This window comes from Trichosurus vulpecula, chromosome 2 (genome assembly GCF_011100635.1).
Source record: "Trichosurus vulpecula isolate mTriVul1 chromosome 2, mTriVul1.pri, whole genome shotgun sequence".
NCBI lineage: Eukaryota > Metazoa > Chordata > Mammalia > Diprotodontia > Phalangeridae > Trichosurus > Trichosurus vulpecula.
This window is the reverse complement of record NC_050574.1, coordinates 330,711,115-330,736,696: the sequence shown is the minus strand read 5'-3', so window position 1 is coordinate 330,736,696 and position 25,582 is coordinate 330,711,115. Positions and strand designations below refer to the sequence as shown.

The window sequence follows — 25,582 nt, the reverse complement described above, 5'->3', positions numbered from 1 at the left end:
TATAGACTACTATGCATGTTTGCATAAAAAGGAGATATATAATTTCAATAGGGTAAGAGTTATTTCCCAAATATTCCATGCACCCTCTTGACAAGTTTCTGGCACCCTCTGAGGTTATGTGTACCCAAGCTTCAGAACTTCTGATCTAGTACAATCCATACTTTACCAAGAATCTCTTCCAAAACATCTCCACGAGTGGTCACCCATCTGCTGCCTGAAGACTTCCAATACAAGGGAGGTCATTGTCCCTCAAGTGGTCCATGCCACTTGTCAAATGTTTACTTATATTGAGTCTTAATCTGCCTCTCCGTAGCTTCCACCAGTTACTCCCAATTCTACCCTCTAGGGCCAAACACAAGCCAAATGCCTCTTCCACATGCTACCCCTTGAGATACTTCAAAGACAGGCATCATAGCTCCTCTCTGCCACCTGTCTTCTCTTCACCAGGCTAAATACCCCTTATTCCTTCAAGCAATCCTCCCATAGAAGGTTTGCTGGTTGTCTCAGCATTTCTGTCACTTTCTTCTGGAAACAGTCAGTCTATATCTTTCCCAAAATGTGATGCTCAAAACTTCAGATGAGATCAGAGTAGAGAAGAACTGCTGCCTCTCTTGTTCTAAACACTGGGCATGGTGTCTGTTTTCATCCATGTTCTCTGATCAGGAAACTCTCTCTTACCACCATTGCAGATAGCTACCTTCTTTGCTACTCACAGTCTTAAAGAGCTGCTTAAGGCAGACATCACCCTGTGATGTCACTGGTTCTCTTCAAAAATAAAGGACAAACAGCAAGGTAGAAGTGACAAACATGCACTCTGGGTGCAGTCCGAAACAGATTAAAATGTAATTGAGAAAATATTTATTAAATAACTAAAAATACAATAAAACATAGAAAATACTACATTTTAAAACTAAGTCAAGGGATCTTTACGGAGGGATTAGTGGCCTCCATTTTTATTTGAGTTTAATACCACTGGCTTAAATAAAACCCTGAGAGTTTCAGTGACTTGTTCAGGATCTCATAGTTGGTATGTCCCAGAGGTAAGACTTGAAGGCAGGTCTTCCTGGCTCGAAGGTCAGCTCTATCCAGTACACCTCACACCCCATAGGACACCATTAAGCTTTGTGGCTGCCTTTTAGGAACTGAAATCTAGCCAGCACCTCCCTATGGTGTACTTTTGAAGTTGATTTTTTTTAATGTAGAACTTACATTTAGCCCTATTAAGATTCACCTTATTTGGTTTGTCCCACTGTTTTTGGCTGATCCATTTTCTCGAATTTTGACTCTGTCATGCAATGTATTGGCTACCAGCCTGCCCCCTTGGCTTTCAGCCTCTTAAGTCATTGGTTAAAAAAGATTCTGAACAGCACAGGGCCAAAGACAAATCCCTGAAGCACTGGACTGAAGAGCTCCCTTCCATTTGACATCAATCACTTAACGATGACTCGTTGGGACTAGGCATTCAAACATATCTGAATTCACCTAACTAGACCAGCTAGTTTTCATCTAGCACAGAAGTTCCCAGAGACCTGAGAACTCAGTTCTCAACATAAACCTAACACTCTTAAAAATTACTAAGGACCCTAAAGAACTTTTGTTTATATGGATTAGAGTTATCAATATTCTTAATATAAAAAGCATTACAAAATGTAAAATGGAAATTTTGATTATATTAAATTTAAAAGGTTTTGCACAAACAAAACCAATGCAACCAAAATTAGAAAGAAAACAAAAAAAAATTTCATCCCAAGTATCTCTGATAAAGGCCTCATTTCTCAAATATATAGACAACTGAGTCAAATTGATAGGAATGAGTCAAAATATTAAATAGTTATAAGATATGAAGAGGCAGTTTTCAGACAGAGATCAATCTAGTCATATGAAAAAATGCTCTAAATTACTACTGATTAGAGAAATGAAAATTAAAACAACTCTGTAGTACCACCTCACAGACTGGCTAATATGACAGAAAAGGAAAATGACAAATGTTGGAGGGGATATGGGAAAATTGAGACCCTAATGCACTTTTGGTGGAGTTGTGAACTGATCCAGCCATTCTGGAGAGAAATTTAGAACTCTACCCAATGGAATATAAAACTGTGCATACATTTTAACCAGCAATACCACTAACTAGCCCTGTATCCCAAAGAGATCAAAGAAAAAGGAAAACGACCTATATGTTCTAAGATATTTATAGCAGCTCTTCTTATGGTGGCAAAGAATTAGAAATTGGGAGGGGGGGGATGCCCATCAATTGGTGGAATGGCTGAACAAATTGTAGCATATATTTATTATGGAATATTATTGTGCTCTAAGAAATGATGAGCAGGATGTTTTCAGAAAAACCTGGAAAGACTCACATGAACTGATGCAGAGTGAGTTGAGCAGATCCAGGAGTACATTGTATACAGTAGTAGCAATATTGTAAAACTGATGAACTGTGAATGACTTAGCCATTCTCAGCAATACAATGATCCAAGACAATTCTGAAGGCCATATGATGAAAAAATGTTTTCCCCTCCAGAGAAAGAACTGATGGCATCTGAATACAGATCTAAGTATACTATTTTTCACTTTCTTTTTTAGTTCAAATTTTCTTCTACAAAATGACTAATATAGAAAGTTTTACATGATTGCACATGAATAGCCTATAGCAGATTGCTTACCATGTCAGGGAGGGAGGGACAGAATTTGGAACTCGAACCTTCAAAAAAAATAACAATGAATGTTAAAAATTACTGTTATACATAATAGGGGGAAAATAAGATATTCTTTAAAAAGAGATAATAGTTTTGGCCTTGCAGTCCCCTTAATAGAGTCTTAGGGGTCCATGAACCATACTTTGAGAATCATTGATCTAATCTAGCCCATCTCAAAGCATTCTGTTCAGAAGCAGAATATGAGCGATTCTGTCAAATGTTTAGCATACCTAGATTTCCACAATGTCTAGACTCACTACAGATAGTTTACTGTAACCCAATGAACAAAGCACCATTCTATGGCTTACCCATGGGGATATGGACATAACCGTGTTATAAGGAATAAAGTAAATTGGTTTCATGGTCTTAACTCATTCAAATTGTAAAACTAGGTTTGTTCAATGATCTAACTGAAGTCCAAGGTCTAACATCTTTTTGGGGTTTCTCAGGTTTAGCACTAATGCCCATCTCACTGGCTCTGCAGAGTACACAATGCAATTAATATGCAGGTTAAAACATAAGAATTTCCAGAGTAGCTTACTACATTAGCTTACAAAACACTTTCTTCACAATAACTCCACAAGTTTGACAGTACAAGCTTTGTTATCTGTATTTTATGGACAAGTATCCTAAGGTTCTGAGAGGTTCTATCACTTGCCTAGCAAGTACTATCATCTGTCTATCATTTATTTTTTTGGAGGGGGAAAGGCAGGGCAATTGGTGTTAAGTGACTTGCCCAAGGTCACACAGCTAGTAAGTGTCAAGTGTCTGAGTTTGGATTTGAACTCAGGTCCTCCTGACTCCAGGGCCAGTGCTCTACTCACAAGATCTAAAAGAGGGCAATATTTCAGAGTAAGGGACACGATCACATATGGTACTTCCCTGAAACCCCTCCCCACAATAAATGATCAAATGAGTGAATTAATAAATGGATGGATGAACAGATAAATAGATAAATCAATAAAAGTTTACCAAGAAGGCATCAACCACTACTGAGAAATATGCCTATTTTCTCAAATATATAAAAATCTTTTTGAGAATGGTCTGTGTATACACTGAAGGTATCCTTGATGGAAAAAGGAGGATACAGGCAGGTAGTCACTAAACCTATTGAAAACAGTAAGGAGCTGAAGGAGTCAGGAGAAAACATTGATCTCTTTGGCAAGCAAAGAGATTCATTTTTCTAGTAAAAGTTTAAGAGAATATGGATCTCTACTGACTCTCATTTGCTCTTTTCTTTTTAAGTATTTGACTGGGTAGAAGAAGAAAAGGTAGCCTTAAAGGTTCTCCTCAAACAAGATTATCTTTCACATAGAAGTTAATATTATACAAAGCTCTGGATCAGATATGCCTTCAGAGGTAACTTTGTTCAATGATGTATGTCAAACAAGGTATAAAACATATACTATGACCGTGAAGCAAGTCTTTTGTGGAGTCCAAATAGAAGGATTCCCTATCATTTGTCACATTCTCCAAATGTTTCTTATTGATGACACTGTACCAGTTTTATCAAGAACCACAAATAACATCTACATTCATTTGGAATAATTCTATATTCATTAGAAAAATAAAGTGAATGAAAATCACATGTTACCCAGATTGAAATTGGTTGAATAGTCCAATGAACAGGTCACTAGTATAAACATTTTCGGCAGGGGCAGCCTATGGACAATGAGCTGGATCCAAAAAGGAAACTGAAAACTATTTTCAATGATCCCAAGCTGCTCACTGCAGGAAAAAAAAAAAAAAAGCCTTCTTTTTTACATCAATAGCCTCCAAATGCTACAGGGTGCTAACTACTTTGTAAAGTCCAAAGCTCCCTAATAAATATCTTGTTATTACTCTCATGGATATGCTTTTGGGGGATTCAGACCAGCATTTCATAGATTTAGGGAATTCCAAGATTTCATTTGTTTACGGAAACACATGCATATCCACACCTGCTTTGTCAAATATTGTCTTTAAGTCTTAGTTACTCTAGGCTCTAAGGGTTTGGGTGCCTTGTCAAGGACTGTACAACCCTGTATATGTCAAAGGTAATACTTGAGCCCATTTTCCTGACTCCAAGTTTAGCTCTCTCTTACCTATACCACTACACTGCCTCTCCAAGTGTGCATATAATAACATCTATTAATACTAAAGTCCCACTCTGATGCCTCACTGTATTTTAAAATGGCTTTGACTATCACATAATCCAAGAGACCAGTCACTGTACAAACATTCCTTCTTTCAACTAGAGGAAAATTACTAGTAATATTTATTTCCTTCATGCAACCTTTCACTCGTAGAAAATTAGGTAACGGACATGGCCACATCTGACGCATCTCTTAGTCACTATTTAACCCACTCAAACTGCCAGATCTCAAATCTGGAGGGTGATAGTGATAAAACATGTAATCTCTGGATTATGATTAGATCATATTACGGAACAACACTTTTGATCTCTAAGAAGGAAGCCACAAAAAAGAGGGGGATAATTTCCCCCAACTAGCTAACTATTCAAAATGTATTTGATTTAATAAAGCAAAGGCTCTCCTCCAAAAAGGCATCTCCCATATGGGCATAAAATCATGCGAGATTCCTTGAAAGATGAAACAGCAGAGGGGTAACTTTGTTCCACGACCCTCAGATTATTGATATCCACTGTATGTTCTCTAGAGGTATTCACTGCTATAATAGACAATGTCCAACAGAGTCAAAATGCCCCTTATAGGCAGTGAGATTCTTCAGAGGCTCCTTTGCTCATGGCAGCAAGACCCAAGACCCAGGACAGCGTAATCTCTTAAACAAGATACACACTGACAAGATAAATGCTGCATTGATTGAGGGAGTTTCCTAGCTAGGATTTCCCTACATGGATAAAATTGTAGGTCTAGATAAAAATAAAGCCACCCAAAAGAATTTGCCCTATCCAATTAGTCCATCAAAAAGCAATATTAAGGGCTGCTCTGTGTGAGGCACTATGCCTCTGAGGAAGAAAAGACAAAAACTGAAGGAGCTTCCATTCTGTCAGAAAGGACAATGGGAATGTAAATGAGATATAGAAAATAGATACAAAATAAGTACAGGATAAATTTGAGTAGAGAGAGGACATTAGCAACTTTGGGTGGGAGTGGGAGAAACTAAGAAAAGCTTCATGAAGGTAGCACTTGCATAGAATCTTAAAGGAAACAAGGGATTAAGAGATTTTCCACACAGGAAAAGCCAAGAGGATGAATAATGCTTTTTATCCAAACGATGATAACCACTCGGACGTCCAACCTACAGAGCTAGTCCATTGGTACATATAATTTGGACAATGAGCCAGGCCTGGAAATGAAGAGGAGGGAGGAGAGTAGATTGGACCGACTGGGAAATTGCAGGGTGCTTTTTAATGACCCACTGCCTCTTTTGTAGTAGACGCCCATCTATTTCACATTCATATTCTTCCAGTGATGCCTCAGGACTATGATTCATGAAATACCACAGACTCTAAACAATTCAAGTTGTGGGTGACCCAAAGAACAGTGGAGAGGTGAATGGCAGGAGACCGCAGACTGCAACGAAGAGTCACTAAAGGAAAGCAGCATCAGAGGGGTGATGAATAGGAAAAGGAAGAAGGTCAGTCATGGAGGGACAGCAAAAGATAACCCATGGACAACACATGTGGTCCACTGATACACGATGTCATGGGATTGAGAGGAATCTTCCCAATTCGTTGGGTGTACCCCCATGCTAGATTTATGTAGGATATGGATAAGGATCAGAAGGCATGGAGAATAATCTGTATTATAGGAGGGAGTATGCCCAAGGATGAGAGCTGAGTAACCAGCTAGATGACAGGAAACCTCCACATGTTTACTTTCTTAGGTACTAATAAATTTCACTGGGACATTTTATAGTGCTGAAACTAATAAAACAATCCAATTCCTCTACCAAAATAAAGAATGGTATAATGCAATTATGTCAAACCGAAATGGAAACCGGAGACACTAAATTGTAAATAAGGATCCATGAGGGCTGCACATTGACTTAGAAAACAACATATTAATATAATGTATGTTCTATTGTATTTTTATTTATTGTGTTAATTGGCCATATGCCGGAGTGTCTGGGCAACTGGTGGGCTGGGCCTGGAGTCAAGAAGATTCATCTTTCTGAGCTCAAATCTGGCCCCCTACACTTACTAGCTGTGTGACCTTGGGCAAATCACTTAATCCTGTTTGCCTCAGTTTCCTCATCCATAAAATGAGCCAGAAAAGGAAATGGCACTCCAGGATCTTTGCCAAGAAAACCTCAAATGGGGTCTCGAAGAGTCAGACTGAAATGACTGAACAGCAACAACAGGAGTATCTGCTAGTAGCCAGTTTGACACTTCAGGCTTAGTAAACTAAATGCTAGATTTGAAGTCAGGTTCAAAATCCCACCTCAGTCACTCTGCTAGCTGTGGGACTCTGAGCAAGTCATTTTGGGAAGAAAAAAACATCTGTGTCTCAGTTTCCTCGTCTGTAAAATGGATAATTATGATACCTACTTCACAAGATTATTGTGAGGCCCAAAGGAAATAACATGTGTGTAAATGCTAGTTACTAGTATTATTGTTGTAAACATTAAAGCCCTATACAAATGTTAGCTGTTCTTATTTTTAAGATCCAAGGCCTCTCAGCTTGAGTACTGCCACTCTTGGACAGAAAGAATCACACGTCATCTCTTCCATGTCCCCTTGAAAACAATCCCATGTCCTACAGGTTTCTTTTATGATCAGAGAACCAGGGATCAAGTATCTTACACCAGCTGCAGACGCCCCGCCTCCTGGTATCTATAAAAGTGGATGGGCAGGCAGCTAAGAGAAACAGGCTTTAACTCAATGACACGTAATCACTTGCACGGTTTAAATAGTTCATGCTCTGGGCTGGCTCTTCATCCTCTGCCAGTTCCAGACAGCCTACATCTATTTCCACAACACAAGCATCTCACAGTTATTGGAAGCTTTCCCAAAGGGTGAAAGCAGAGAACCATGTGCAGAGAGCTATGGAATTCTGCCCCATGTAACAGGTCCTCCATTAGTGTGACTGGCCAGGATCGCACACTCAGCCTTCTTCCCACCAAGCAACCACAGGAACTATTGCTACAATGGAGACTGGGCCCAAGCAGGAGAACCAATAAGCCATAGGTTAAAATTTTGTTTTTAATAAGACACAGTAATGTAAAGAGTTCTTTTATTTAATTTATACTTCAAAGCTGTTTCCTGCAGGAGGCAGTGTGGTGCAGTAGAGGGCATAGAGAACTTTTTGCTGAATTTAGAATAATAACTTTGACTTCAAATATCAGTTCTGCTACTTACTGTGAGACCTTGGGCAAGTCACAACTTCTCTGGGACTCAGTTTCCTCATCTCTAAAATGAAAAGTTAAGACTAGAGGATTCTAAGTTTACTCCTAGGCTTAGATCTATGTTCCTATGATCTCACCTAAAATTTTTAATTGGATCCATAGAAAGGTGGTGTCAGGAAGAGCAACATAGTTAAGTTTAGGAAAATCTAAGCCATCATTCACTTCACTTTCCCCACCCCAACATTACTCAACTGAGGCACTGCCAATCATGAAGTAACCATAACCAAAGGTAATAACATCCTTGGGAAATCTTCTAAACCCTCATATCCTTTCCAGTAGTGGAAACATCACTCTGAGAAGGGGTTATAGCATGGGCAGGAAGAGAACCAAGGTCCACAGAGGATCCCTCTCCACTTCTAGCCATTGCTCCTCAGAAAAAGACTGGGAGATCTTCACTCAGGCTCAGAATAACTCACTTCCTCATGTTCATGGGAAGGTGGAACTCAGCCATTGTTAATCAAATCAGCAGTCAGAGTCTTGAGAGCCAGGTCACACATTTCCTTCATATCTTTTCTTACACATCTTCATTGAAGGTGAAAGAGCCCTGCTACCTCATTCGTCAACATCCAACCCCACCCCATTCACCCCTAGGCTTTGCAAGCCCAACCAAGAAAAGTCAATTACTTACCCAATGCATGGGTTGGTTTGGTATCTTGGTGCAGTGTAGGAAAAGGGAGAGATGTTTTTGTCAACAAAGGATCCAAAACCCAAACGGAAATTGCTGGTGAGTTTCCTCATCTCCTCAGCCAGCTTGGTGCCCAGATTCCGGATTGTGTCCAAATCATCCTTCATGGACAGGGAGAGGTCCATCAAATAGTATAGGTCCACAGGGTAATCTTCCACCTGTCGCACCTGGACTCGGAAGGGTGTCTTGACACCTGTGCCAAAAGAAAAAAAATGTAGAGATTCAAAGGGAGAAGATAACCTGAAGAAAAAAATAGTTTCCATCAAACTTGATTTACCTCAGATTTTCCTCAGGGAGTATATGTATCAAGTCAAAGTATTTTTTTATTAATTAATTTAGTTTTAGTTTTCAACATTCACTTCCATAAGATTTTGAGTTTAAAATTTTTTACCCCTTCCTTCCCTCCCCTTCCCTCTCCCCAACACAGTGTGCAATCTGATATAGGCTCTACATATACATTCATATTTAACATATTTTCACATTAGTTATGTTGTAAAGAAAAATTAGAACCAATGGGAGAAACCACAAGAAAGAAGAAACAAAACAAAATACAACCATGAAAAAAAAAAGCAAATAGTATGCTTCAATCTGCATTCATGGAGCAGATATGTGGCGCTGTGAATAGAGCACCAGCCTTGGAGTCATTAGGACCCGAGTTCAAAATTGGCCTCAGACATTGGACACTTACTAGCCATGTGACCTTGGGCAAGTCACTTAACCCCAACTGCCTGGCCTTCCCCCCTCCAAAAAAACAAAACAAAAGAAAAAAATGCGAAATATTCCCCCTCCAAAAAAAAAACAAATAACAAATCTGCATATTCAGACTCCATTGTTCTTTCTCTGGATGTGGAAAGCATTTTCCATTATGAGTCTTTTGGAGTTGTCTTAGATCCTTAAGAAGAGCTAAGTCTATCAAAGTCAGTCATCACACAATGTATCTGTTACTGTATACAATGTTCTCCTGGTTCTGCTCACTTCACTGAGCATCAGTTCATATAAGTCTTCCCAGGTTTTTCTTGAAAGTGTCCTGCTCGTCATTTCTTATAGCACAATAGTATTTCATCATATTCATGGCTTGTTCAGCCATTCCCCAATTGATGGGCGTCCCCTCAATTTCCAATTCTTGGCCATCACAAAAAAAGCTGCTGTAAACATTTTCTTACAAGTGGGTACTTTTCCCATTTGTATGATCTCTTTGGAATACAGACCTAGAAGTAGTATTGCTTGAGTAAATCAAAGCATTTGTAAAAAATACCACTAGAAGGCAGAGAATAGAAGAAGGTTTTGAGAAAGCAGTATGAAGCACTTTTAGACAGTCATGCGTGACTCTTCCCCATGTGCAGAGGTTTTCTTGGCAAAGACACTGGGTGGTTTGTCATTTCCTTCTCCAGCTTATTTTACAGATGGGGAGACTGAGACAGATAGGATTAAGTGACTTGCCCAGGGTCACGCAGCTAGTAAGTCTCTAAGGCCAGATTTGAATTCATGAAGACGAGTCTTCCTGACTCTAGGCCCAGAACTCTATCCACTGTGCCACCTAGCTGTAGTGTCTGAACTACCTACTTAATGTGAACTCTAGACCTCAACTTTCCCATCTGTAAAATGAGGGGATTGGACTTAATGATGTCTGGGGTCCCTTTAAGCTGTAACCATCTATAACTTCCCTCTAACATCCAGTCAAATAATCAATGTTAGTTGATTAATTCTGACCCAGCATCACTTGGTCCTTAGACTTCAAGCCCCTACAGAGTGCCATGTTTTTTCCCCATAGCCTGGGGGTAACAGGGTAATTAACACAGAGTGGAGGGCAGACATTCCAGGAATAGCCAGGATGGGGATATAGGGCAACCCCAATCTCCCAATTCACAAGCTAGTTCCAAACAAATGCTTTTCCATTCCATATCTGTAGGGTCCAGCTCTAGGTGGGACTCAATAATCAGAACAAATGAGGTATATTTAATTTGATTAATAGTCAGTAAACATCTAAGAGCTCCTGGGCACTTCTCTAGGAACCTGGTATACAAAGATAAGAAACAGCAGTTCTCGTTCCAAAGAAGCTTGCAAATCAGAAGCCAACACATGACTTCAACTCTTCCAACCAGTCTATCGGATAACCCCGAATCTGAGGCTGGCCTTTGGACTCCAAAAAGGAAAACATAGCTGGCTTTAGCACCTGCTGGTCAAAGGCCAAATGGGAAGGAAATTAGCCAAAGAGAAAAAAAGAAAACAGAGAGAAACTAGCTGCATTTCATTTTATGACCTTTGCCTCGGAGTTCTAAATCAGGACAACCTATGGCCTGGAAAATTAACACAAAACCTTTTCATGGTTCTAAGAAAGCAATCATTTGGGACTGAGAAATATGCAGTTTTCTATTCATCCTGATAGCTAAAGGCTCCTCCACCCAGATTTTAAATGAGAATGTTTTCCTTAAGTGACCAAGGACAAAATGACCACAGCAGGTTCAACACTGCATGTAGCTTATGGTTCCTATCACCTGTAGTGGTCAACCACAGCTGTCCTCTCTTTCCTTCCACAACAGACAAGGACTTACTCTCTGTGGCTACAGAGCAGCTCCCTACACTTCATGGAGAAGTGCTATGACCCTTTTGTCCTTTGGTAGGATAAAATGTGATAGTTTTAAGAAAACTCACATATAGCTGCCTAAATGCGTATTATAAAATAATAAAAATGATAACGGCATCTGGTTTGGAGTCAGAAAGTACCTTCGAGATCATTTAGTCCAATCATTTCATTTTACAGACCAGAAAACCAAGTCCTAAGAGAAGGTACAAGGTCTGAGCACCCCACAAGGCATGCTTCAGCCACCTGCATGGCCATTGGAACAAACTGTTCTCATTTGTCCATTCTGCAGGAAGTCTTCACATACTTGGGGTGGACACCACCCTAACTCACCCGTGGCTTTGAGGCCTCAGTTACCCTCAACCTGGTTTAGCCCATCTGCCCATATGATTTACACTAGAGGGTGCAGCCACTGCCCATGCTTACCCTTCTTGGAGTCACAGGTAAGAATTGGGTGAAAAGTGGACACCAAAGGCCAGTGAACAGCCCTGAAAAGGACTCAGCAGCCCTCACACCAGAGGGGCTAGGCCTCGAGGGGAAATGATCTACCGAAGGTCACACAAGTTGTAAGTAGCAGAAATGAATTCAAACTCAGGTCCTCCGTCTCTAAATAATAAAAGCTAATACATATACCATTTTGTATATGTTGTCCCACTTAAGATCTGTACTAAAGCACTGGACTAAAAGGCAGGAAGATGTGGGTTCCAATTCTATCCCAGTCATTACATCTGTTGATAAACATTTATTTACTACCTGTATGACTCTAGGCAAGTCACTTAACCTCCATGAGGCTTCGTCATCTGTGAAATGGGGATAATAAAAGGACCTAGCTCCCAGGGTTATCAGTTTGTAAACCCTAAAGTGCAACGTATGTGCTAACCATTGTTATCCCCCTTGTACAAATGAGAAAATTAAGGCTTAGAAATTAAATGATTTACCCATGGCATACCCAGCTATTGTATCCCAGAGGTAGTATTTTAATGTAGTTCTTCATGCCTCTAAAACCTACATTTCATTTCTTTCTAATCTACCATGTTTTCACTCAGTAAACCAAAGCTAGTTTTTTTTTTCCTAAAACATCAAGACTCTGACTAGAATAGAAGAATGTCAGTGTTTTTATTGCTGATAAGATCATGAGCCTTAAAGTCTACACATGACTCCCCACAGGAAGTCATAGTACCATTCCCAGCCTATATATAGTGCCACATCACATCTGGGAAGAGGAATTCTCTTCCATTTCCACCTAGATAATGAACCTGTGCCAAGGAGAATCTGAAAGAGCAGAGCTACACTTAACAGCTGAAAGAACCTGAGCAAATAACTGAATTTCTCTTACCCTCAATTTCCTCATGTGTAAAATGAGTAAGAACCCTATGTCACAAGGTTATTGTGAGAATAAAATGAGAAAATATTTCTATAAAGTACTTTGTAAGCATTATAACCCTCTATAAATGTTAATAGCCATTAACACTATTATAAATAGGGTAGCTATGTGGATAGGCACCAGCCCTCGAGACCAAGAGGACCTGAATTCAAGACTCTTATTAGCTATGTGACCTTGGGCAAATCACTTCACCCTATTTGCCTCAGTTTCCTCATCTGTAATATAAGCTGGAGAAGGAAATATCAAACTACTCCAGTATCTTTGCCAAGATAACCCCAAATGGGGTCACAGAGTCAGACACGACTGAAATAATTCAACAACATTATTATTAATACTTACATTTACTTCTCCACCCACCGGGTTTGGTCAAGAACACCGTCAACCAGGGTAAGACTGCTAAATTAACTTTTATCTGGTTCCCAGGTTAAGGTCAGGAAGCTTGAGAATGGCAATTTAGCCATTCATTTCTTAATCTCAGTTCTAATCAAAGGGAGTAGAAATACCTAGTTCACTTCCTTAAGATAGACACCAGAGATTCTTGTTCTAAACACGACATTGAAGTTAGATGTAGAATGCTGCCAGCCTTGCCTCTTAAACTTATCCCTTAAAAATAAGATGCTTTCCCAGCAAGATTTCATAACACAGATGTCCCACCCCCAAATGGCATTTCTTGGATCAGAAGAAGAGTAGTGAATTGCTTGTCTCTTAAGTAATTCTAAAAATGTTTAATTTTAAGAGTATTACGATTCTTTTAATAATTAGCTCTGGGAATTTTTTATTAAAGCAGTTGGCATAAAAAGCAGTTTGTAAAAGCTATCCATCTTTAGGGGCAACCAAAGTCCCAACCAATACTCAGCAGCTACAGAGAAGGGCCATTGTACTGAAATTTCAGTTTACATCTACGCCAGCATCTATCTAGCTTTAGATTTATGTCAGATTAGGAAATATTTTTCTTTTAAATAACAGAAAATTGCTTCATACAACTTGAGGAGGAGGATGGAAATAGTCTTTTAATTCTCCTGATTCTGACAAGAAGACATAATTATGTGAGTATAATTTCTCCCTGCTTCCACTTGGTAGAGAGAAAAAACATGTGGTGCCATCAAATAGGAGAAATAGCAGATAAAGAAACCAGAAGAATAAACTCTAGCTGCCCCTTTAATCAGGGGCATCAAGACAGCACAGCGGACAGAACACGGGGCTTGGAATCAGGAAGACTCATCTTCATGAGTTCAAATACTACCTCAGACACTTACTAGCTGCGTGACCCTGGGCAAGTCACTTCACCCTTTTTGCTTCAGTTTTGTCATCTGTAAAATGAGCTGGAGAAGGAAATGGCAAACCACTTCAGTATCTTTGCCAAGAAAACTCTAAATAGGGTCATGAAGAGTAGGACATGACTAAAAATGTCTCAACAACAATAGTCTCAGCAGAAGAGAGGATTATCCAAAAGTAAGGCAGAGAAAGCAACTGGAGGGTGTAATAAGCTGAGAGGGCTTTTGCACCAAGTTGGTCTAAAGGTCAAGAGGTATAGTCTATCCCTGAAGAAGTTTGACTCTAAGACAAGGACTAGGGTTATTTAGAAGGAAACTTGCTAGCTAGGTTTGAAGGTAATACCAGGATTAGTCTGAACTATGGATCTGAAAACAGCTAAGCAATATGGAAAAATGTAGCAAATTATGTCTTCAAATTTTGTTTCCTTAAAAGCTTACTCTTTAAGTACACTCTATAAATCTAATTTGAGAATTTTTAAAAATTTCATCTATTTTTAGAAAAATGTATCTTTTTGGTTAAAAGAATGAGTAGGAAAGCACAACTGTCTCTATAATCTATAATGCCTGTAGATCAGATGACACAATCACAATATCTATGTTGTCACAATGTCAGCGTATCTTCACTGGAAAGTCAAGTTTTGATGGGTGAGTTAACCATACTCATGACATGTTAATATGGAAACCTAAACATATGAAACATCCACATGACCATCCCATGCCATAATCAAAGAAATGGCACACAATGAAGAGAAAGGTCCTCCTATGTTTCTTCCATAAAGAAATTACTGTGTAAGAAAAGAATATGCCTGGCATATATTCGGTTCTTCAGAATTTAGAAATATTTATTAGAAAATTTCAGGGAAGTAAGGAAAGTGTTTCAAGTTCTCCCAGCTTCCTCACTATGCAAATCACTTAGTAGCCAATCCCTTACATAAGGACTAACTTTCCAACACTGCTTCTAGATTCATCGAAAGACTTTGTTTTCTATCAAGATTCCACTTCAGTTTTAGTCTTGGTCACAAGTTATTCTGACCCAAAACCAGAAAACTAGATTTGGATTCTGAAAGCATAGCTTCCAATTGCAGTCCAGTTCACAAAGAGTTAAATTTCCCCAATCTTCAGTTTCTGTGAAAGTAAGATGGGTACATGCAACAACTTACCACATATATCCATATGCTATCACATGGCTAGCCCATAAGTTGACCTCAAATTTCTGAAACACACATGGGATCACTGGAAGGAACCGTTCTAATTCCTTTATTTTGCCCACATGGAAACTGAGACCAAGGGGTTAAGGAACATTGGACAATCAATCAGGAAGTCTACTATGTACCAAGCATAGTGCTAGGTGCTAATGATATAAAGACAAAATTGAAACAACCCTCGCCTCAAGGAGCTCACACAGTAGATAAATATGCCTACCTAAGCACAGTATAATCCAACAAAGAGGAAGTAGTAAAACAGGTAGAAGACAGAAGCAGCAGACAGGAGCACTCAGACAGGCAGAAGAACCAAGAAAGAGTAAACCCAGAGGAGAAGGTGATGCACTGTGTTAAATACTTTAGAGAGGTCAAAAAGGTTGAAGATTGGAAAAGATCGACAGATTTGGCAAACAGGAGATCAACAGTAACTTTGGAGAGAACAGTTTCAACTGAGTGATGAGGTTGAAGCCAAGCTGCAAAAGGTGAGGAAAGTGAAAGGAGAGGAGAGAAGAAAAAAGTGAAGGCATAGAGTACACTAGATACAATATGTGTGTGTGTGTGTGTGTGTGCATATGCCCACACACATAGATATATATGTATGTACATACATATACATGTGATATCTATATATGTATGTGTGTATATATCTATATACGTATATACATATATACAAATCCTTTTATTAAGGGGATTTGTTCTGTGAAGTTTGGATTCAATCAAATGGCTGAACTTGAGGATCTAAAGGGCCACATGCGGGCTTAAGGCCGCAGGTTCCCCACACCTGGTAGACATTGTAGGAAATCCAGTTGTTGTTCAGTTGTTTTCAGTTGTATGCAACTCTTTGTGACCCTATTTCTTGGCAGAGATACTGGAAAGGTTTGCCATTTCCTTTTCCAACTCATTTTACAGATGAAGAAACTGAGGTAAAGAGGGTTAAGTGACTTGCCCAGGGTCTTCCTGACTCCAGACCCAGCACTCTATCCACAGTGCCACCTAGCTGCCCCAGAAATCTAGTACAACCCCTCGTTTTCTAGGACTCTGGCTGAGTTACTGGACAATAGCTTGAGGGGATGGTAAGGTCTAGTGAAGAATGAGGATGACTGCAGCATGTGGGCAAGGCATCAAGGAAGGATTCATAGAGTTGGGGATGGGGAACAGAAGATAAAGGGAGAAGAGAGAGAATGATTATGAGGAGCTATGGAAGTAGCTGAGCTAGAATTTGAATCTAGGTCCTCTCCAAAATCCAGTGCTCTACTGTGGTTTGTCCCAGCTCTCCAGAAGACACTATTATCACTGCCTCGAAGAAGAAGCCCCACCCTCTTCAGAGAATCATGGGAAGTATGGGATTTGCTATTGGCAAACCTTGAATTCAGAAGAGTTTTAGTAAGAAATTATTCAGTGTAGGAGGTAAACTAGTTAAGCCAGTGGTATATTTATGCCTCATCAGATGTTGCTCTCTCCAACCTTAATAAATTTTTTAAAAAAAATTTAAACCATTATGGAGTTATTTCTACCAGGGAAGTTCCCAAGAAGTGCTCTTGTAAACTCCTCTCACCAGAGGTCCAAAAAGCCAAGCTCCTAAGACATGTACATCTTTGTACTCCTTGCTAAGAATCATCCTCACTACGACCTTCTTTTCTCAGCAACCCAGCCCCCTTACAATAATTTAATACGTTCAATCCATCAACAGGTATTTGTTGAGAGCCTGCTGGACCGTCAGAGGGTGCTCCCTATCTTTGTTTTCAGGCTTTGTTCTGGGACCTGCCTCTCTCTTGTTTCTACATTTGCTTACCTCATGTTTTGTCCAGACTTGTCCTCATCTTTCTTCCTACCTTCTCAGCCTCTATGTTGCTACAGCCTTCCTGGAGGTTTGCTGCCAATACTCAGCCTGCACCCCTCAAATATAGCCTTTTAAGGTAATCCCAGCCTCAGGAGCAGGGATGATCAGAAAACGAGGATGAAGTAAGCTCACTTAGCAGCTGCACCGGTGAAGATTATAACCTTCTGGTAGGGAAGGCTTTGGGGGCACTTTCAGGTTTTCCCCATTTCAAAATCCCCTACATCTGGACTTCTGCACAGAATTCTTACCACTACAAGTCTAAAATGGCATATTTTCCCATCATAATAAAACATATATATATATATGTATGTATGTATGTATGTATTTATGTATGTATGTATGTATTGAGGGTGGAGGGAACTTTTGGAAGGGTGGGTGGGATGGGGAATGGGAAAGTGATAAGGTAACAGGAATACGGTAAAACAAGAGCCAAGAAAGAAAATAGTGAGGAAGAAAAAAGTAAAAATAATGTGGAGGGAAATTCACAAATAGTAATTATAACTTTGAATGGGATGTTTACGGCAGCTTTCTTTGTGGTGGCAAAGTACTGGAAATTGCAGGGATGCTCATCGACTGGGGAATGGTTGAACAAGCTGTGGAGTATGCTTGTGCTGGAATACTACTGGTGTTATAAGACCGATGAGTTCATTGATCTTAGAAAGGCACGCAAAGACGTGCATAAAATGGTGAAGAGTGAAATGAACAGAACCCAGAGAATATTGTATGTAGTAACAGCAATGTTGTTTTAAGAAGCATATTTCTCGAAGTCTCCCTTTTCTCTGGCTCTCCCCTTAATTAAAGAGGAAAACACACACTGAAATATTTATAACTGTACTTTTTTAAAAATAACAAAGAATTGAAAACAAAGTAGATACCCCATTGACAGGAGAATGGCTAAACAAATTGTGATGTGTGAATGTAATGAAATATTAACGTACCATAAGAGCAGAGTGAAGTAAGTAGAGACAAGAAAATAATACACAGAAGGACCTATGACAATGTAAATGGAAACACAAAAACATCAAAAGCAAATGCTGTGTAATTGTAATGACCAAGATCAGTCCTGAAGAGGAGGTATGAGAAGGTACCTTGGTCTGGGGGTGCACTGAAGCCAGCTCTTACCAAAGGCTGATTGTTAATTTTCAGTGAGAAATCTCAAACTACAAATCAGAGCTTGATTCACTGCTTTGTTGACTGTGTAGGCGTAAGGAGGTAGTACAGAAAATATTAGTAATGCAACTTAATTAAAAATTAATTAATTAAAATTAAATTAATTAGGAAGGTTTTCTATTCAGAGTTAGTTGTTAAACATTTACCTCCCTCCTTTACAGAGATGGGGAGTAAATATACTGCTGGCAGCTAAGTGGCACAGTGGATAGAGCTTGGCGTCAGTAAGAGCAGAGTTCAAATCCCTTCTTAGAAACTTTCTGTGTGACCTTAGACAAGTTACTTACCCTTGTATGCCTCAGTTTTCTGAACTGTAAAATGGGGATAATAACAGCGCTTACTTCTCAGGGCTGTCATGAGGATCAAATGAGATAATAATTGTAAAGCACTCCACACAGTTTCTGGCACAAAGCAGCCACTCTATATAAAGGCTAGCTGTTGTTGTTGGGCATGAGCTGGTTAGTTTTATTGAACTACTTTTTTTCTTCTTTGTTGTTCTTTGTGGTTTGTGGTTCTCTGGGTGGTAGAAGTGGGGAGAGATATATTGGGAAATGAAAGTGATGTAAAAACCAGATATCAATAAAACAATTTTAAAATTAAAGGGGAAAACTATCAATGATAGCTATCAAATAAAAAGGAATATGATCCTATGACTGGAGAATCTTTGTTTGGAGACCCTGGACAAGTCACTTAACTCTCCTCTCCCTCCCCCAAAAAAAAAGAAAAAAGAAAGTACTATTAAATGGTATGCCTCTCTGGGGAGGTGGGGTGGGAAATGAAGTGATGCTGGATTTCTAAACAAACAGAAGACATCAATAAAACCTTTAAAAAAAACCACTGTTGAGCCCTAGTTAACCTAGTTGGGGGGTGGGGAGGGAGAAGGAACAGGGTGGTACAGTGGGAAAAGCATTGAATCTGGACTCAGAGGTCCTAAGTTAGATTCCAGCTCTGCTACTTAATAGCTATTTGATCTTGGATAAATCACTTCACTTCCCTGGTCCCCAGCTTTCTCAGCTATCAAGTGAGGTTTGGGGGCTAGATGATCCCCAAAATGCCATGTAGCCACGCATCCTATGAATTCTGAAGTCAGACTCATTGAAACCTTTAGTGGGAGGGACCTTAGAGATCATCAGGTTCAACCTTTTCAATTCACAGTAGAAAAATCTGAGGTTCAGAAATGATTTACCAAGCAAGTGAGTGGGAGAGCTGGGACTACATCTCAGGTCTTCTGAATTCTAGTCAATCAACCAAGTCTTTAGTATGGATTTACTGAGTACATGGCACTGTGCTAAAAGTTGGGGGTACAAAGGGGAACCAGTCTCAGCCCTCGAGGAGCTTATATTCTGTGGAGGCAATGTGTACACATATAGGCACCTATAAGGCAACTACAAGGCAAACACAAGGTAACCTTGGATGGAAAACCACTAGCAGCGGGGGAGGGTGGGGGAGGAGAGAAGAAAGGGGAGAACTAGGAACTGCCTCCTGCAAAAGGCAGATCTTGGGCGAGCTCTTGCAGGAAGGAAAGTGGAAATTCCAAGACTGGCTATGCTCCCAACTCAACCAAGTGTAGATGCCAGTCTACTGGAATCCAGCATGTCCCACTATAAAGAAAGCAGATGATATTCAGGATTTTAATACTGACACAGAACAAAGGAATTGCTGGACTGGGTCAGATAAATAGTCCATTCAGAATTCTGTTCCTAATGAATGAACAAACTGTGATACGTGGATGTGGTATAGGAAATATTACAGCACTCTAAGAAATGAGGAAAGAAATGCTCTCAGAGAATCTTGGGCAGTATGAACTAACACAAAATAAAATAAGCAGAATCAAGAGAACAATTCACATAAGAGGATAGCGACATTGTAAAGAAAAACAACTTTGAAAGAATCAAGAACTCTGATGAATGTGATGACCAACCATCTTTCCCTTACAATTGAGCATTTCTACTCAGGAAGAATGTTGCCTACCTCTTACAGAGTGGGGAGGGTGATGGTTACAAGGTGCAGACATACATTTTTTGACATAGCCACTATTTGGATTAGTTTTGCTTGCTTATGCTTATTTATTACAAGGGTTTTTCTTTTCCCTCTCTTTCAATATTTAATGGAGGGAGATTGTGGAAAGGAGAACTAGCAATAGTGATACCATAAAAAAGAAGGCCATTAGAGCACCGGCCCTGCAGTCAGGAGGTCCTGAGTTCAAATTTGGCCTGTTGTGACCCTGGGCAAATCACTTACTCTGATTGTCTCAAAAAAAAAGCAGGCCATTGAAAGATTTTTTCTTTAATGAAAAGAAAAAAGAAGAATGTTTAGAAGGAAATACAGGCAAGTAGGACAGTTTTGAACGCACCATGTAGAATTTTTTATGTATATATTTTTAAGCAAGTGGTATGAAGTAGAGATTCATGGTTTTATATAGAATTCTTTTTTTGCATGTTTTGCTGTGGACATGGAATGTAATTTTTAGCGGTGTTACAAGTTCACAATTCTTTTTAAAAAAATAATTTTCTCTGAGGCAGATTATGGGAAGTCATAGCTTTTCTCTGACTCAGGCAATATCTGCCCCAAAATGGTCATGGATATACATTCCTATTTTCCCTTACCAACAACAACTCACATTTATATAGAACTTCATAGTTTACGAAATATTTCCCTCACAACAACTGGTTGGTGATACAAGACAATTCAACTCTAAAACCCTCCTAGTAGGTATGTTCTGGCCCACCATCCCAGAACCAGACCTCTGCTTCTCAGGAGGCAAGGGGTACTCTGAGGGGTCTGGGAAAGTTGTCTCTTCTCTAATGCCACTGGCTAAAGCTCTCACCAGCTATGTTGTCCCAGTGTTAGCCACCAGTTCCACTTAATCACTTAACATAAGTTAACTTTTACAAAGGACATAACAAGAAAAAAACATGCAACTATTTCTCACCCACAGCTCCCAGCACACTCTCCCCTATTCTACCTCAGTCTCTGGGGACTCAGTAGGCTCAAACTTATTGACTCAAGTCCTAGAAAGCACCAACAATCCATTCAGAATGCTCACTTCTTAAATAGCCCTAATCACTGAATGGGCACTGCCTCAGTCAAACTGAGACCTGTTAAAGACCTTAGCTTAAAAAGGCCAAGATCCCCCACGGCATCCTGGACCATGTCCAGTCATCCTGCTTTATATCTTGCCACTGGATACAGAGGAGAGAATGAGGCTGGTGACTTTGCACAGCCCTCCCTCACTTAAATTCAATTCACTTGCAAGTCATGGCATCACCTTCCTGTCGTCATAGTCCTCTTTAAGAACGAAGGACAAACCACACACAATCCTTACCTGTACTATATGAATGTAATGGAATATTACTGTGACATAATGAGGCAAGAAACAATTTCAGACAATCCTGGAGGGTATGAATTGACATAGCAAAGTGAGAACAATCAGGAAAACAATTTATACAAAGGGCAGTCACATTGTTACATGTAAAGAAAAACACTTCTGGGTAACTAGTTATGGCTCTACCCTCAATGAAGGAGGGAGGTATTTTAGAGTAAGTCATGCAGCTAGGAAGCTCAATGGATAGAATCTGGATTTGGAGTGAGGAACATCTGAGAATGAATCCTACTTCACACCTACTAGCTGCTGGCCCCCTTTCAGCCCCAACTCAACCACATCTAGAAAATAAGGGCATTGGATTTGAAGACCTTTAAGGTGCTTTCTAGCTTTAAACCTCCAATCCTACAACTCCCTACCATCGGTGTGACTTTGAGCAAATCATTTAACCCTTTTCAGCCTTATTGTTCAGCTGTTTTTTAGTCATGTCCAACTCTTTGTGACTCCATTTGTGGTTTTCTTGGCAAATATACTAAAATGGTTTTGCCATTCCTTCTCCAGCTCATTTTACAGATGAGGAAACTGAGGCAAACAGGGTTAAGGGACTTGCCCAGGGTCACACAGCTAGTGAGTGTCTGAGGCCAGATTTGAACTCAGGAAGATGAGTCCAGGCCAGTACTCTGTGCACTGTGGCGCCTCCTAGCTGCCCATTTTTCAACCTCAGTTGCCTTGTATCATAAAACGAGAGATGATATCTAAGGTGTCCTGAGGGGTCAAATTCTATGAGCTTCATTATGTAAAATCAACTAAGAGTTTAAGAGATGGCCTGACATTTGCATTTTTGTCACCGTTACCCAGGGTCCACAGGTGCACAGATACAGCCGGGGTGGGAAAGGGGGTATGGGCAGTGTTGGGTCACTATATCGAGAGTTAGGGCAGGTTGATGACATTCTGATCTCAGATCCATTTCCTGACTTTATGCCTTCCAGCTGAGCAACAGACTTCAGCTCAGCTGTCTATTAACAGCTTAGATCTTAGATTGCACCACTCCACTCTTTCTCCCTAACTTAACCATCTCTGTTCTTCAGGACCTCAGCCCTTCCACTCTCTTCTACCCATTAGAAACCAGAGATCTCAAAACTATTGTTTTTATTTTTAAAAGTACTTTCTAAATTGTTTTCTAGAACTACCTCTGGATTTTTAAAGTTTTTTTAATATAAATTTTAATTTAAAATTATGTAATTTCTCAAGGCCTTCCAAAACTTTTTGTCTTCTTCCTGCTCCAAGTTTGGAGAAAGATCTTCTGTTTCTTTCTATGGTTCACTCTGAGACAACCTTAACCTTTGTTTGTTGTTTAATTTTTTTTTAAAGAGGCCTTTCTCAAAGGCTGCTGACAATGCAATTGGTTAGTCTGGTTCCCAGATTTTCTTACTGGCAAGTGTTCAGTTTCTTCAGTAAGTACTTTTGGTGAACCTTGGGGAAACCAAAAGAAATACTTCTTAAAAAACACAACTGAAAATAAATCCAGTACATCTGTGAACTTCAGACAGAATCCTTAACGGAGACAAGTCTCTTCATCTATAGGGGAGAAATTGCCTTGACAAGTGTTACTGTCTAAATGAGATCGCTTAAAAAAAAGGAAAAGAACCAAGAAAAGATAAAAGCATCAAGGAATTTTAAAAAAAAAAAAAAACTCAGAATAGAGCAGAAGGAAGTTCATCAGGGGACACTGACGAAAAGAACATTTTGTTATTTTTCATATTAAACTTAATATGCGTTTTAAAAAACTGTACACAGTAGAAATCCAGAGTATCACATGCAATCTTTTTTCTATTCTTTGCATATTAAAATGTTCATGTTACATATTAAAATCTTTCACTGGCCACCAGCTGATTGTTCTGCTTGGTTTCAACTCCATCATCATCTTCATCATGCCAGGTCCATGAAAAACTCATCACCACAAAACTCATCATCATCAGTATGCTCAGCTGCTTCTGCCCTTCTGATTGGAGAACTGGAGGATCAAAATGCCAGCTGCTCTGGTTGGTTTCAAATCTACCTTCATCTTTATCATGCCCCTGGACAGGGTATCTCCTGGCACTCCCCCTACCCCTTTCAGCTTCCTTTTGTGTATTGTCTTCTCCCATTAGACTGTAAGCAGCTTGAGGGCAGATGCTTTCTTTTTCTTATTTATCTCCCCAGCACTTAACACAGTGCCTGGCACATAGTAGGCACTTAATAAATGTTTATTGTATCTTTTTTTTACTATTTATTAATTCATAGAAATCATCATTCCTCTGACACGCAAATACCTTAGTCATGACTGTGTTCCCTTATTTTTCCAAAAACTAATGTTTTCCAGCTTCCTTAACCATCATTTAGTTCTAGTACTTTTTATTAATAATGGTTGTAACTAATATTTATATCATGATTTAAAATTTAGAAATCGCTTCAGATATATTTAAGCCTCACAGTGAGCCTGGGATTTAGTTACTACTATAGGTTACTGTTAATTCCATTTTATACAGAGGGAAACTGAGACACAGGGAGTCCAAGAAGCTGGCTGTCCTCACACAGCTAATATCAGCGGTAAGTAAGTGTGACATAGGATTCATTCTCAGGAGTTCCCCACTCCAAATCCAGGTTCTACCCACTGATCCTCCTAGCTGCCTAACTAACTCTAAAATACCTCCCTTCCTCCTTCACTGAGGGCAGAGCCATAATGAGTTATCCAGAGTTGTTTTTCTTTACATGTAACAATGTGACTGCCCTTTGTGTAGACTGTTCTCACTTTGCTGTGTCCAGGATTGTCTGAAATTATTTCTTGCCTCATTACATCACAGTAATATTCCATTACATTCATAGCACACAGATAGTTCAGCCTACAGAGACAGAACTAGGAAGACCTGAATGCAAATTCAGGATTTGACCCTGGCTATGTGACCCTAGGGCAACTTAACTACTCTGAGCTTTAATTTCATCATCCGTAAAACAGAAATAACACTGTCTGAAATACTTACCTCATGGGAATATTATTAGGACAAGAACAAGATAATATGTGCTTTGCAAACTTCAGAGTACCATGCGAGTGTCAAATATTATTAGTTGTAGTTTTATTAAAAGCACTTAGCACAGAACATAGTAAGCTCTATAGAAATGTTAGTCATTATATTAGCAGTATTTTGCCAAAGAGAGGCTGTATAAAGTAGAAAGAAGACAGGGCTTGGATTTCAAAAACCTAAGTTTGATGACTGCCTCTGGTATTTCCTTGCAGAGTGAATGTGCAAATCAATTAACCTTCAAGTGCCTCAATTTCCCTCACCGGTAAAGGGAAATAACAGGATACGTTCCAATCCAACAATTAATTACTCAACAAGCATTTGTTAAGTTCTTGCTATGCCCAAGGCACCATGATACAAAGATAAAATAGAAAACAGACCCTGCCCTCATGGAGCTTATATTCTACTTGGAGAATACCCAAAAAGGTAAAGTATATTTGAGGTTATTGTTTGTCCTGTTTTCAAAGAAGACCAATGACACTGACTTGCACACGAGTTGGATTTACGTGAGGCAGCATTGCACAACGTTGTCAGCCTCACTCTCTCTTCCAGAGTCATCAAAGTCCAGTGGCAACACAAGTCAGGATGACTGGAGATGGCCTGAGATGCAGTGGATGGTCTTGGCATCTTTGAAGTCTGACTAAGCTCTAAGTGCTCCACACAGCACCTGCTTCATGTCTTCATGGCCCTTGGAACAAATTGTTCTCATCTGCCCATTCTGCCAAGGGAAGTCTTCACATGCTTGTGGTAGACATCTCCCTAACTCACTGATGAGTTTGAGGCCCCCAGGTTCCCCTTAACCTGGTTAGCCCATCTGCTGGGATGGTTTTGTTTAGGTGTGGCCTCTGCACATGCTACAGCTTCTTGGAGCCACAGGTGCTCATTCACCTTTGGCGTCCATCTGTCAGTCAACTCTTACTCTCAACCCTCTAAAAATAGGCCATGGATTTAGCAATTAAGAGATCACTGGTAATGCTTCAGAAAGCAGTTTCATTGCAA

At 39.7% G+C, this 25,582-nt stretch overlaps 1 protein-coding gene across 1 annotated transcript in view; it reads right to left on the bottom strand.

Annotated features, from left to right (window-relative positions):
* The window catches only part of ITGB5 (integrin subunit beta 5), a 192,264-nt gene that overhangs the window by 120,886 nt on the left and 45,796 nt on the right, over positions 1-25,582 (bottom strand). Inside the window, exon 4 of the mRNA XM_036745271.1 lies at positions 8,698-8,947. Within this exon, the coding sequence (XP_036601166.1) occupies positions 8,698-8,947 (250 nt within the window). The remainder of the gene's footprint in view (positions 1-8,697; positions 8,948-25,582) is intronic.